The sequence below is a fragment of the Melospiza georgiana genome, chromosome 4 (assembly GCF_028018845.1).
Source record: "Melospiza georgiana isolate bMelGeo1 chromosome 4, bMelGeo1.pri, whole genome shotgun sequence".
Classification (NCBI taxonomy): domain Eukaryota; kingdom Metazoa; phylum Chordata; class Aves; order Passeriformes; family Passerellidae; genus Melospiza; species Melospiza georgiana.
Genome location: NC_080433.1, coordinates 27,262,817 through 27,277,733, shown reverse-complemented (window position 1 = coordinate 27,277,733; position 14,917 = coordinate 27,262,817). Strand labels below are relative to the sequence as shown.

Sequence of the window (14,917 nt, the reverse complement as noted above, 5' to 3'; positions counted from 1 at the left end):
TGCCATAAGAGACCAAGAACAAGAGTGAAAACATTTAGGAGTAACAGCATTGAGAGTATGTGAAAAGAACTTCCACCTTTAAAAAAGCTTGTAGAAAACAGAACTGCTGTAGCTACACAAGTCAAAGGCAGGGTTTCTAAGTGCCATGCAGGATGGTACCAGCTCATAGGTAGTAAGACAGTTCTGGTGGTAGTTGTCCACATAGTAAGTGAAAGGAAATGTTTTTTCCTCCCCTCATCTGTAAAGCTCCTGCTGCCTATCCTATGGAGTCAAGTCAGAATCCAGCACAAGCTGTCAGCTTCATTTCCAATGCTATTTTTAAACATCCAATCTCCTCTTTCTCAGGCTTGCAGAAGATACCTAACTGAAAGTCTTATTTCAATTAGCAAGTTCAATACAGCTCTCAGCTCCCAGGTGTATTTGTATTTAAGCAGCACAGCAGGTTTGGAAATATAAATCCCAGCCACAGGCAGATGTGACAAATAGGTGTGGCTGTGCCAGCATAGGAAGGCCCAAGTATTGCCAACAAACAGCCTGTTTGCACAGAGGACCTGAACACCCAGGACCATACCTTCATTTCTTTCTGCCAGCCCACAAAATCAGCTTGCTATGTATAAATTTAGAGTTGGTGGTGTTTGGGAACATTTTATTTTGTACATGACAAGATTTGACACCATGTCAGTTAAATAATACAAATTTACATTCATGTGGAATGTTTTTAGAAAAGTCAACTTAAAAAAAAAAAGATCTCCTTTACCCTTAAAACCCCATCCCACCCATCAACATTTTACAGTGGAAAAAAACAAAACAATCTAATTCACATTCCCTCCTAACCCCCCAATGCAGGACAGTAGTTGAGTGTAGTTTACAGTTCATCTTTCACATCTGTGGATTCCTGTGAAGACAAAAAAGAGAATTAGAATATTACTTTTGGAAAGTGGAAAAAGGTTACAAGAACTGCCCCAGAAGAACAGAATTTTTTATTACCGTCACTGCACATTAGATTATCCTGCTATGCAAACATAACAGCAGTGGCATCAAAATTAAGTAGGTATAGTACAATAAATACTGTTTCTCAAATTTATTCTTACCTAATCTGACATTTAACAGTAGGAAATTACATTGCTGTAATCTATATATTTGCACTAGTCACAGGGTATCATCTTGCAGGTCTCTTCCAAAAGCAACCCAAGAAAGCAGGCCCAGTTGGGACCTCATAGCAACTTTACAAGTTAGTACTATCAAGAAGCTATGGTATTAGAGGAGTTCAGCATATCATCAAGACATAATTAAAACTGCAGCCATGAGCTAAGTGATGGCTGACTTCACATGACAGGTGAACTGTTCAGAAGCAATGGTATTGTCTGGAATGTTGTTCCAAGCCTGTATTATAAGCATTTAAAATTACACAATTACAAACAACTGTTCATGTTTTTGCCCACAAGCTGTGGAAGTACCATGGATAATTATCTTTACTAGAGGATTTGCTACACTTTTCTTGCCACTGGGCACCGTTACCATCTCTAAAGCTTAACTCAGCTCCAGCTTTGAACATACCTCAGTGTCATCTTTTCAAAATACTAGTTTAATAATAAATTTGTTCTGCAGTTTTCTTCCCCCTCCAAGAAAAGCCTGGAACACCTGACACTAACATCTAGCGTCATGAAAGGCAAAGTGAACTTTATTGCCAGGTAGCATCCACAGATTAAGGTGCACATAAATATTGGCAAGAAAGCATCAAACCTGAGACCCTACCTTCTGTGTATCACTGTCCTCAGCATCAGCATCCAGTTCCTCTTCATCCTGCTCTGCCTCCTCAGCTGCATCTTCAGGCTCTTCAGGTTCCTCATCCACCTGTACACAAAGGTCACAAGCAATTAGCTTTACTTGCTTAGGTTGTTTAATTAGTTGTGCACTAGCTAAATACAGGCTATGGAAGTATTCACTATTATTTCCTAACATTTGCCACCAGCTACCTGAAAGAAAAAGTAAAATCTGTTTAGCACTGGTCCACTCCAGCAAAACAGCCAGCAGAAGTTCTTGCACAGCATTAGGAGAACCTGTATTACTTGTACCCATTTAGGAATTTCTCCTCATTATAGAGACTGGAGCCAAAGGCCTGTGTGCCTAGTTTACTCCTGTAGAGCCAGCACTTGACTAAGGACAGGAATATGCTTAAGTAGCATAATGAAACAGCAGAATCTCAAGCAGCTACAAAGAAGAGCAAGGAAGGAGAACATGAGCTTTAAGTACAGATTCATGGCTGGACTTTTGGTGGCCCACTTAACTGCAGGAAGCTGGATACATTTCATTTTATGCAAGTGAATGAAGCAGCTGCACTTTTTAAGATGGAGCAACACTAGGTCAATTATCAGTCTAAGTGGAAGACAAACTAACCTTTGCATCCAGGTCAATGTTTAAACTCAAACGAAGCATCCTTTCTATTCTGTCCCCATATTCCTTAGTGTCCGGCAACATATATCCTGATCTCAGAGTTGCAGTTTCAAACAATACCACTGCAAGATCTGAAAGAGTTTTGTCATCTTCATTTTCCTAACATGGAAGAAAACCAGAAAATCAAGAGAGACCTGTTAAAGCAGGTTATATGCAGCCAAGTCAGCCAATGTTTCACTACTGTATTTATTTACCTTGACCCTCCTCAGCATGTCCTTGATCAGTGGATGCCTGGGGTTAATTTCAAATGTCTTCTTTTGGCTGGCATAATAACTGAGACGAGAAATTACAGCACTAAGTGCTAAGTTTCAAAATACAGGACCCAATGAGATCTTTAAATCTACATGCACTGGTTACAGTCACAGTAACAAGTGAAATCCCCTCCTCCTTTAATACTGGTGCAACTATAAAAAGCATTCCAGTTACTAAGTTCATCTTTTGCAAACAAATGGCAGATACCACATGCCACCAATAAGTCTTGCTCACCAGGTAGTTTTACATACTGGGCTTGAAAATAACAATTTAAGGCTATAATGGAGACTAACTTGGTTGTAAAATGACCTTAAAAACACCCAGGATCATTTGAACTGGGCAGAAGCTTGTTACTGGGCACACCAAGCCATTTCTTGTCTGCTACTACAGTACTGGAAGCTTACTTTGTAGATATATCCTTCCCAGTCTGGTAAGCTTGAGCCTTCATGATTCTTTCCATGTTACCAGACCATCCATACTGACTAGCCACAAGAGCACATGGAGATTGGGTTAAACGTTGAGATAGCACAGCTTTCTCAATCTGTAAAGAAAAAACCCCAAAACACCCTAATGTTAGTTCTCAGAGCTAATAGCTTATACTTAATAAAGTAAATAACTCGCACTTCCCTGTCAATTCAAGAATCTCTGAAAAATGTCTAAGGTGACATTCTAACTCTTTATCTTCCTGAATAAAGATGTTATCCATAAAGATTCACCCATGAAGACAGAGAAGCTACTGTCAAGTCTGTGCTCAAATAATCTGCAAGGTATGTTGTAGCAAGTATGACAAAAATAATCACTACATATAACACAATATTTTACCTTGTCTTTGAGAGCTTTGTCTTTCATCCAGTTTAAGAGGGGCTCAAATTCCTTTTCCAAGGCTTCCCGACTCTCTTTAGACTTTTCACTTTCTTCAAACTTAACTCCTTCTTTTGCTACATTCTGAAACCTCTTGCCATCGAACTCTGGCAAAGCCTGAATACAGTATTCATCCACAGGTTCAGTCAGATAGATCACTTCATAGCCCTTTTTCAGCAAACGCTCAACAAATGGTGAGGACTCAGCCTAGGATGAAACATTTAAGATATCAGTTTAATTGCATTTGTAATAGCAGCTACGAAAACCTGTACAACTATCTGGCTAATACTGCAGTAGTAACATAAATATAGAGTCTCCACATTTACAGTAAATAGACAATTCATAGCATCTATGGTACTAAGATGACAAGCTATAATATACTGCACTCCTTCCCTCTTTCTTTCACTCTTACAAACCTCCTTTCTGCTGGCACCAGCCATGAAATAGATTTTGTCTTGCTTCTCTTTCATTCTTTCCACATACTGATCAAGGCTTGTGAGGTTACTTTCATGATGAGACGACTGGAAGCGCAGAAGTTTAGCGAGCCGGGTACGATTGGAGTGATCCTCAATAACACCAAGCTTCACATTAGTGCCAAACTCTTTCCAGAATGTGTCGTTGTATTTTTCCTCTGCAATTTTCTTGATCATATCAAGAGTTTTGCGAACAAGTTTCTTTCTGATCACCTAAAAAAAAAAAAAGCAGTAATACTGAGTTACAACAATAAGTATTTTGAATAGCCCTCAATGCAACCTTACTTCAATACAAATTCCACTTTGTATCCCTGATCTGAAATAGACAAGTAATCTGTAAACAGCAATAACTGAGTTTCCTTCACATTAATTTCAGAGCCATGCAACAAAATTCATCAAGCTATTAAGTCTCCTAAACTTTGCTGCTGTTGTGCTTACAATGAAGGAATTTAAAACCAGTTAGCTTACCTTTAACAATTTATGCTGCTGAAGTGTTTCACGGGATACATTCAAAGGAAGATCATCAGAATCCACCTAATTAAGAAATAAAATTTTCAGTATATCTGACAATATCTGAAGCTAAAAAAAAAAATTAAAGTAATATTTATAATACTTACAACACCCTTAACAAAGTTAAGATACTTGGGCATCATGTCATGGAAGTCATCGGTGATGAACACTCTTCGAACATACAGCTAAATTACAAGAGCAGAGAGCACCCAAGTTACTTTAGGGGTTTTTGCTTTTCCACAAAACCATACCCACACACTTTTCTGTCCTACCTTAATGAAATCACTTTTTTTGGATCCATATTCATCAAACAGTCCACGTGGAGCAGAATTAGGAACAAACAAGATGGATTTGAAAGTGACTTCCCCTTCAGCAGTGAAGTGGATGTATGCCATCGGGTCATCATGTTCCTGTGATGAGAAAACACTTCCAATTAACATGGGGAAAATACCAGTGAAATAATAGGTTTCCAATAACAAGAAAGAGTTTGGCAAATAAGTGCAATTATTTTACAACTAATCCAGGTAGCTATGCTTTGCAAGAGTCTGTCATGGAGACAGAAGTTTAAGTTACAAGAGCTGAGTTACTCATGTAAAAATAGCTTTCCTAAGTAACCCTCCTGGAGACCTCTCCCAAGTTTTGCTGGATTTTAATAAGCTAGTCACAAAAAAAGTTACCAACAGGACAATAACCAATAGTGTTATCATCATACCACAGTTAAGATACTCTCAAGTTGCACGTTACACTGTATGATACAAAGACAACACTTCTAAGAAACTGTCTCCTCCTTTCTTCTACCACATGCAACAAACAGCACAACTCTCAGACTAAATACAAATTTCCCTGTAACATTTAAACACATCAGTACGCTCCCCATGAGCTGCAACATAATATACAAACCTAGACAAATTAACACTCAGATGGCAGTATCTTCTCTCTGGAAAAAAGATTAATTCCTGACTGAGATGTTATACCTTCCAAGCTCTCTGCAGTTCCATCTACTGATGACAACTAATTAATTCTTCTGAAATAACCCATTCTATAAGCACTTAGTTTTATTTACATAGCAAGAGATACTATAGCAAGCCTCTTGCTTTGGAATTATCTTGAAGCCCAGCGTTTACCTTGGAAAAGGTTTTGTAAAAAGCTTTGTATTCATCTTCTTCAACTTCTTTAGATGGTCTCTGCCAGATTGGTTTTATGTCATTCATGAGCTCCCAATCCCAGACAGTCTTTTCAACCTAGGTAAATAAACACAATAGTATTAAAAAGACTCATTCTTTACTTCAGGTTAGGCCAATTAAATGTACTCCACTGAAGCAAAACATAAAATAGCATGTAAAAATCCCAAACATGCTCTCAAAATTATGCAATGACCTGGACATTCTCATTTTAAGCATACACACTAGTGCAACACATGGGAACAAAACTTTAGTCTACAATGTAGTGTGTTCCATGTTCATTTAACACATTCACTAAGCACCAGCACTTCTGTTCTAATGTTACTCTGGAAAAATCTTCCCAGCAGAGTATGTTTAAATTTAAACTTATCAACAGCATCAGGTTACAGAATTCCACTACCATTTCCAGCAATTCATGCAAGTACTTATAATTAGCTGTGACCACAGCTTCACAAGGCTACTGCCAATCACCTGCCTGACTTCTACCTAGTCTGTTTCATTTAAAACCTTCTCTCCTACCATCTCACATTAAAAGGATTTGCTCCTTGAAAGCACACACTACTGAAATGCACCTCTGCAAGACTACCTAGGAAAATTACTATCTGACGTGAGCTACAAGATACCAAAGCTAACAAAGCTCACCTTCTTAGTTTTTGGTTTCTTTTCTTCCTCCTCTTCTTCAACTGCTGCTTCATCATCTGTTTCTTCTTCTTCTTTCTCCTTTGCTTCCTCCTCTTCAATGGGTTCTTCAACAGTCTCTGTCTAAAGAGACAACCACAGGTGGAGATTTGAAGACCTTGACTTCCTACCAGGTATGTTGTAGTATTCTCTCAAACAGTTTAATCTTTCCCAGCACTAGCCTGATTTCTGCTACTTGTCTGTACCAAACTTTTCTACAGCTAATATTTTTCAGTTACTTTTTCATTAATACATACTTCCCTTCAATACACTGGGAGATCACCACACTCAAATTTAAGTTTCTCAATGCTTTACACATAATGCTTATCAGAGACTTGGTGGATTTTAAGTTGGTGCTACACTAAGAAAACATCACAACAAGTTTAAAATCTAAGACACTGCCCTGTTTCTTATAGAAGGGTATCTAGCTATGGCTCTGCTTGAAAACTTAACAGAGCTTCCATCTACCAAAGCCAGTGGAACAAACATCCTTATTATTAGCAGTGTTTTTTCTTTGGTAAAATTGTTTGAATCAGAATAAAACCAAGTTCCTATCAAGTTTGTGATTTTAGCAACAGATCAGCATTTGAAAAAAAACAACTAACAAACAAAAGAAAACTCCCTAGTAAAATAGTAGCCAAAAGAGTCAGGAACAGAAGAGTTTTAGAAACTGCACAAGAAGCAGCTCTATGGCAGGCCCTCAGCCTTCATGAAAGATCTGGCCATGAAGATCTTAACCAAACCTTATACTGAACAACGCTCAGTTAAATACATTTACCTTGCTGCTCCACACATATATGGGGAAGTTTATGAACTGGGAGTATTTCTTCACTAGATTTTTAACTGTGTCCAGCTCAAGGTAATCAGATGCTTCCTCCTTCAAGACAAGGCTTAAGAAAAAAAAACCAAACAAAACCAAACCCTTTAAAGTGCTGGACAAGTATTAGACAGTTTTATAGCAGAATATACATTTCTTATGCCTCTGAGATCAACCAACTGAGCCAGAGCATGGTGCTAATAACCAAGAGTGAGGGTTGATCCACATATGGGATCATTCATTTAAGAGCTGGACTTGATGATCACTGTGGGTCCCAGCTCAGAACAATCTGTGATTTTTGCTGCAGCCATAGCAATTCAGATTTATGCAAGTGAGCTTTTTTATTAGTTCAGCTCCCAGTAGCTCTTAAAAAACGCAATTCTTACTCAACCAGCAATTGCTTTCATTGACTGAGGCAGAACACAATATTCAAAAGTTTAAATGAAAACATCAAATCATATTGATACTTATCAGGATCTTGATGCACCCCCATGGGCTTTACTTCAAAACTAGAGCATCAAGATCAATTTTTTTACACTGAGTGCATCCTCCAGAAAGACATCCTCTAAATTCAGGCCAAATAAATTTACCTACTCATGAAAGCAAAGAGAATAGGACTAGCAAACTACCTCCAGTTTGAACTTTGCATCAGACTAGCCTCACTGATATATAAACAGCAGCCAGATTCCCAGCAAAGCTCTACAGCCCCTGTACAGGTTTTGCCAGGCCAGAATGAGCCTGAAGGGAGCTGAACTGTCTGGAATTACTTGCTGACAGTTGTAAAGACATTCATAGCTTTGTTAGCTCATCTAACAGAACATAAACTACATTACTACATTTATTTTTGGATGCAGTTTGTATTTTGCATATTTCTATTAAACTGAATAAAGCTGTATTACAAGAAGTCAATCAGTCACAAAGCTAAAGTCACTCACTTATTCCAGTAAGCAAAGTGTACCCACACAATCTTTTTTATTTTAAGACTAAAGAAACTTAATACTTACGTTATGGTTGTGCCACGTCCTAAGGTGTTCCCTCTGGGGTCATTGATCACAGAGAATTCATTTGAATCTGACTCCCAAATATGCTGAGTATCATTGTTGTGTTTTGATGTGACAATAACTCTGTCTGCTACTAAGAAAGCAGAATAAAAGCCAACACCAAACTGGCCAATTAACTCAGATGTTGACTGGCTATCATCCTGCATTTCAGTCATCTTGTTTAAGAATTCACTTGTACCAGACTTTGCAATGGTACCCAGGTTTTTAACTAACTCCTCCTTTGTCATGCCAATACCCGTGTCTGTAACATGAAGCATGTTCTTCTCTTTATCACACTGAAAAAAAAGAAGACAAAAATGCAGTTTGACTTCACTGTGATCTTTAGTACATGCCAAGGAAACTTGGTATATAGTAGGTATTCAAACATGACGAGCTACAATAAACTGAATCTGCAGTAACTATAGAAATGAGGAAGACTCTCCTTCAAAGCAGTCCAATACTTCAGCTGCTCTTTATAAAACCAGAAACATATCTTTACCACTAGAAGAGGAGTAGTCTTTGGTAGAGTTAATTGCAAGGGTCCTCATGTGGTCCTAGTTTATATTTGCATCAGTATTAAGCAAAAAAAAAGAAATTTAACGATGGAGCATATTTTTACATTCTTCCACCACTTCTTTAAAAAGTATGTTTGTATCTAATCCTTCTTACCTTGATTTTGACTGTAAGTTCCTCGTTGCCAGCAAGAGCATTTTCATCAGTTAACGATATCAACCGTATCTTATCTAAAGCATCTGATGCATTTGAAATAAGTTCCCGCAGGAAAATCTGAAATAGGAACCAGTAGTCAGGAATGGCAGGAGAGAAACAGACACACACCTCCCAAAATTCTAACATGATATGAAGATGAAGGCACTAACCTCTTTATTTTTATATAAAGAATTGATAATTAGCTTCATCATTCTGTTCACTTCTGCTTGAAATGCAAACTTCTCAGATTTTTCTCTGATTTCTTTGATCTGGGATGCATTTAGGCCATCTAGCTGGATAGCTTCTTCCTCTCTGTTAAGACAGTGAAAAACCTATCAAGGAGTCCCGTCCACAAACAGCAAGACTAATTTAATCACGAAGCAGCAGCAATAGCACTTAACTACTGATGCAGTACAAAATTACATGATCACATGAGTCAGGTGCAAGAGCAGCAATCCTCAACTACATTACCATAATCCAAAAACTTGACTGAAAATTCATGCTTGCAAGTAAGACTTTTTAAATAAAAGATTCAGGGAATAATACTGGTAGTCTTAAAGCTACTGCAATCCTCAGCATGTGGTACACCTCACAGGGGTGAGGCATTTCATGGTTACAGAGCTATTTCATCCACAGGCACTAAACTGACATGATTTATGATGTGCACGAGAAAACCCAAATTGAGTTATCGATACTCTATAAAAACAAGTTGAACTTTTCTGAATCCAAGTTCTCAGCTCATTTTTACTTAGAAGGAAACAGTCTTGACAGGAACGTTTTATTTCCCCCAGCTGACTGGGTCTCTCTTTCGAACAGCGTTCACCCCTTACTTGAGACATTACTGGTGCTCAAACTGACCCATTCAAAATCAGAGCGCCCCGGGTACCAACCTCTGAACAACTTCATCATCCGTTCGAGACCCTTCTCTGCTTTTGCCCAAGTCATCTTCCACAGTCCCATCCACATCGACCTCATCGGCTCTGACCGACACTGGGAAAACAAGGAAACCAGCGTTCTGAGCCCGATCCCCACACTACGCATTGCCCAACTTCTTCGCTTACCCCTCCCCACGCCTTCAGGCTCAGCGCTGCCCCTCGAATCCCCCTCCCTAGGAGAGTTCAGCCCAACCAGAGACACGGGAGATGGGCAGTGGGAGGCCCCCTCCTACCCTCCGCCCTCGCCCGTGATAGCGCAAGAGTGGCGCAGCCCCCTCCCCCCGCCGCCCCATCTCCGGAGAGGGCCAGGCCCGGGTAGGTCATGCGAGGGCTCGAGCATCGCTTCCCTCCCCGTGGGCCAGACTGAGGGGTCCCGCCGGAGACTCCCTCCACCTCCCCTCGGCGGCCTCCGTCCCCCTCACCCCAGCAAACAGCGGGGGGGGGGGGGGGGGGGGGGGGGGGGGGGGGGGGAAGGGGTTGGGCCTGTTGACTGGGGCCCGGACACCCCTCCGCCAGAACCTTCTAGAAACCCGCAGGCGCTCACCGGCCAGGAGCAGCACACACGCCAGAGCGAGCCCCCAGACCGACTTCATGGCGGCCGTAGTGACAAGAGAAGAGCCGCCGCCGCCGCCCCGGAATCAGTTCCGCGCAGCCGCCGATTCTACTGGAGCGCCCGCAGCCCTCCCCCTCCGCCTTATCAACCCCCGGGTGGGGGGGACCGCGCCATTCGGCCCAATAGCAGCGCACCACGCCAAACACGCAGCCAATGGAGAGCTTTGAAAGGCGGGGCTTTCGACTGGCGCCGCCAATCGTAACTTTCCATGTGCGGTTTCCTGCTGTCGGAGCGTGGCCTGCGCCCATTGGCGGGCGGAGCAGCGCCAATGGCTTGCGCGGCCAATGGCTTGCGCGGGGGGGCGTGGTCAGCGTGGCCCCGCGCGGCGCTGCGATGAACGATGCGTGGTGTTTAACGGCGGCACAAAGCGCGAAACACCGCCTCCGACCGCTTCCGGGGACGCCCGGGATGCTCATCCTGTCGCGGCGGCACTCCCGGGTGCTGAGAAGAGCTAAAAGTAATGATTTGAGTCATAACCGGCTGGGCCGAGCAGCGGGAGCAGAACCAGGCCTGGGCCGCCGTAGCTGCCGGCAGGGGCAGGGAGGCGCTGACGAGTCCTGCTGTCTGCCCCACCGAGTAAAGGCGAGAACGACGGGGGCCTCATGCGCCTTTCTGCGCATTGCATGTCGGGAGCTGTAGTTCGCGCTGTCGATGTTCAGTAGCGCCCCCTGCCATGGCTGGGTGCTCCTCACGGCCCCGCTGTTGTCCTTGTGCGGCAGGTTTCTGTCTTCCGGTTTCCAGCGCTCGTCAGGGCAGCCATTCTCCCGGGAGCTCATTAGCGCTCCTTAGCCTACCTTGGGGGCCTTTGTTTATCCACCCGCGGCCCTCTCATCTCCCCGGGGAGTGGCGGCTCCAGCAGCCGCCTGTGGTGTGAGGGGACTCGGGACCTGCCGCCCCAGTGCCACCCTGCCGGGCACGGTCAGTGTGAGGGCAGTTGCGATCTGTGGCACGCTAAAAAGGAGCCCTGCTGCTCCAGACACCTTTCCCATGCATTTCCAGTGTCCCTGGCAGGGGTTGCAGCTTGGGAGATGAAGATGCAGCCTGTGCAACTTCTGCAATGCACCGCTGTTAACAGCTTATGTTAATAAGCGACTTGAAGTAACTTACACCCCTCCTCATCACTCTGAAGAAGTCTGCCCAGGCTTGCGTGTGCCGGTCACCTGTTTCGTCTTACATGTTTAACTCTAGACTGAGGGAAAAAAACCACCGAATACCAAAAAAGCAAACTTGCAAGTGATGAACTTTGTACTTGGAGAGGAATGTATTTGAAAGAGATTGACCGGCAATGTTCAAGGCAAAAAATAAAAGCCCTCACTGTGTTGACAATTTCACAAACAGAGCTTAGTCTATCAGTAGCTGAAAGTCTTGGCCAAAATATGTTTATCATCTTTAGTTATACAATGGGCCAGATAGATCTTTTTTTTTAAACTCTAAAACTCAATCTTGTACCTTTCTGTTCTCCTGATAACTAATGTTTATGGAACTTTACTCCAATTCTTTCCAGTAAAGAACCGGAGTAAAGAATGACTATCTTTGGGTTTTTCTTAATGAAATGTCGTGCTTTAACCCCACCTGGCCACAAAGTCCTGTGCAGCTACTTCCTCTCTCCTCCTCTTGGGCTGGGGGAGAGAATCAGAAGAGTAAAAGTGGGAAAACTCATGGGATGAGATAAAAGTTTAATAGGTAAGCAAAAGCCATGCATGCAAGCAAAGCAAAACGAGGAATTAATTCACCATTCCCCATGGGCAAGCAGATGTTCAGCCATCTCCAGGACAGCAGGGCTCAAGCACACACAGCAGTGACTTAGGAAGACACCATCACTCCCAACATCCTCCCCTTCCTCCCCCTTCTCCCAGCTCTCTACACTGACCATGGTGCCATATGGCACAGAAGGTCCTTTGGGTCAGTTGGGCTCAGCTGTTCTGGCTGTGTCCCCTCCCATCTTCTTGTGCACCTCCAACCTCCTTGGTGCTGGGGTGGTGTGAGGGGCAGAAAAGGTCTCGACTCTGTGCAAGCACTGCTCAGCAATAACCAAAAATCCCTGAGTTATCAGCACTGTTTCCACCCCAAATCCACAAGAGAGTCCTGTGCTAGCTACTGTGAAGAAAATTAACTCTAGCCCAGCCAATACCAGCACAAGAAGGCAAAATTCAATTGTAACATCTTTAAAAGACTCATGAAACTTTTCTATAGGATTTGCAGTTTTAATCTGTTCCGCACAGATCACAAATTATATGAGAAAAAAAAGGACGGTTACTCTTCCAACATGTGAAAATCACTGTGAAAAATAAATATGAGAGGTCAGGGTTGTAAGTAAAACAAACCTGTCAGGTTTTTGTAAAGATTTGTGTGAAGTTGAAGAATTATTTTCTGAAGAGTAGTCTTGTTTGAAAATACAATTTCATTATTCAGGAGTCTAAGCACAGAAAGTTTATTTTTTCTAAGACTCACCTACAAGCAGATCAGGATTTGATTTCCTAATTGTGCCTCTGTGATTCCCAGAGCGACATATGTTGCTTTATGACTGTGAATAGGCATTTGAAGGACACAGAGATAAACAGAGTAGTTATCTCTGTCTTGTAGAATTCCTGCATTAGAAGATTTTTCTGGCATTTCTGTTTTAGCAGTCATTTCGCTGGCAGCAGGAAAATTGAATGCTTTGTGGCAATCATTTTGAATATTGGTAGCTGGAGTAGTAAGAATGCAAACCAATTCTGTTATTGATTGTGCTAAACCAACACAGATTTTCGATTAAGTTTTGTGGAATTCAAATTTTATTGGTTACTTTGCCCTTATGATTATGCAGTGTAGAATGTTGCTTTTGAAGGAAATACAAAACCAGGTAAATCCGTGTTTGTCTGTTGAATTTAAAGGCTAGACTAGTAAGAATTGTAATGAGTTTTCCAGCATTGATTGCTTGGTGTAGATTACACAGTTTGCTTTCATGAATGCCAATTTGGATTACCCAGGACAAAACTGATAGGCAAGAATGAGGCAGCTGAGTACTTATGCTCTCAGAAAGTAAGTTTATTCTCTCTACAAGGAGGCTGTAAACTGGAGAAAATTTCAGCTTTATTTCTGCTTAAAAACTTAAGAGAGCTTTTAAGCTCTTAGTTGCACTGACTACTGCTGCCATTCAAAAGAAGTCTGAATATCACCTTTCAGGAATTAATACCAAAGGGGAGATGTAACTGTCAAGTGGTGATAGTTCTTCAGCAACTTAGCTGCATTACAGAGGTCTATAAAGCGATTAGAAATGTTTTGATAATTGTGTGCATAACAATTGAAATAGTCTATTTTAGCACAGTGCTTTTCTGTCTTAAATAAAAATTCAGGGTCCTGTGGTGATAAAAGGAATGGAATACAGGCAGCATCTCCTCCCATGCAAACAGCAGAGACAGCCCCTTTCCAGTCCATTGAAAGCAACTTGATCAGGTCAGCCCCATGTCAGTGTGGAAGTCACCTCTCTGAAGCAGGCCATGGGATTCCAACATGATGTTGGAATTAGCAAGAAGCATAACCTTTACAGAAACAGCTGTGGAGATAAATTGAGAGGAGTCTGTAAGACCTGACTGTGGGTATTGGACTTAACCAGTTAAATTAGCCAGCTAATCTTTCTGGGCTCCATCTATAACAGTGAGCCAGTCCTCCTTTCACTGCCCTACTTTGGCTCTGATTTTTCCTGAACTGATTTAACTCTCTGGCCCAGCAAAATACTTGGTAATTAAATCAGCTTATATTAGGCACAGGCTGAACAGTAAAGAGCAGGAGTTTGTGGCTAAGAGAAGATGATATTCTGGTTTTTGTGGTGGTGGGCTGCACCTGGGATGTAAATTACATAGGACAAAGATATTGTACATAGGCGCAAACATAAGGAAGCCATAAAACTAAACAGTGAGTTTGCAATTTCAGAATATCAACTCTCTTAGTACACAGTTAACTTGAAATCTGCTACTAACACAAGTTACATTTTTGTTCATAGATAATTAAAATGTTTTAAGTCACGTCACTGCTAATCAGCCATTTACGGCCATACTGTATTTGAAAAAGATACGTGAGTGATTTTTTGTGAGAATAATTAATATGGTCTGAAGTTTGTACCACCAAATGGAGCCTTATCTTTCCTACATAATAATGCATTGGAAATATGAAGAACTACGTATCTGCATTCTCTATGACTTAAGATTAAGTGGTATCTTTTAAAACAATACATTGAGAGTTTATACTCACTCCCTCTGCAGTGTCTGCATCAGGGACTAAAACCTGTGTGTACAGCACGAACTGAAGGCAAAGCCACTTACACAAGATGTTCTGCAACATCTGGGACTGAGTGTGAATATGAAACAAACAAAAAATATGCTGTCAGTAGCTAGCTTTTCAAGCTGATTATCCAAA

The 14,917-nt window shown here is 41.7% G+C and overlaps 1 protein-coding gene across 1 annotated transcript; it reads right to left on the bottom strand.

Annotated features, from left to right (window-relative positions):
• Window positions 1-618: 618 nt before the first annotated feature.
• On the bottom strand, window positions 619-10,580 carry HSP90B1 (heat shock protein 90 beta family member 1). The gene is made up of 18 exons (XM_058023241.1): window positions 10,454-10,580; window positions 9,865-9,964; window positions 9,145-9,286; window positions 8,936-9,052; window positions 8,231-8,562; window positions 7,188-7,299; window positions 6,374-6,493; window positions 5,675-5,791; window positions 4,823-4,960; window positions 4,658-4,735; window positions 4,509-4,574; window positions 3,984-4,253; window positions 3,529-3,774; window positions 3,111-3,247; window positions 2,649-2,727; window positions 2,398-2,553; window positions 1,756-1,854; window positions 619-895 (listed from the first exon to the last, which is right to left on the bottom strand). The coding sequence occupies exons 1-18, from the start codon at window positions 10,500-10,502 to the stop codon at window positions 866-868; spliced, it is 2,388 nt and encodes a 795-aa protein (XP_057879224.1). The 5' UTR covers window positions 10,503-10,580; the 3' UTR covers window positions 619-865.
• Between the last annotated feature and the right edge of the window lie 4,337 nt (window positions 10,581-14,917).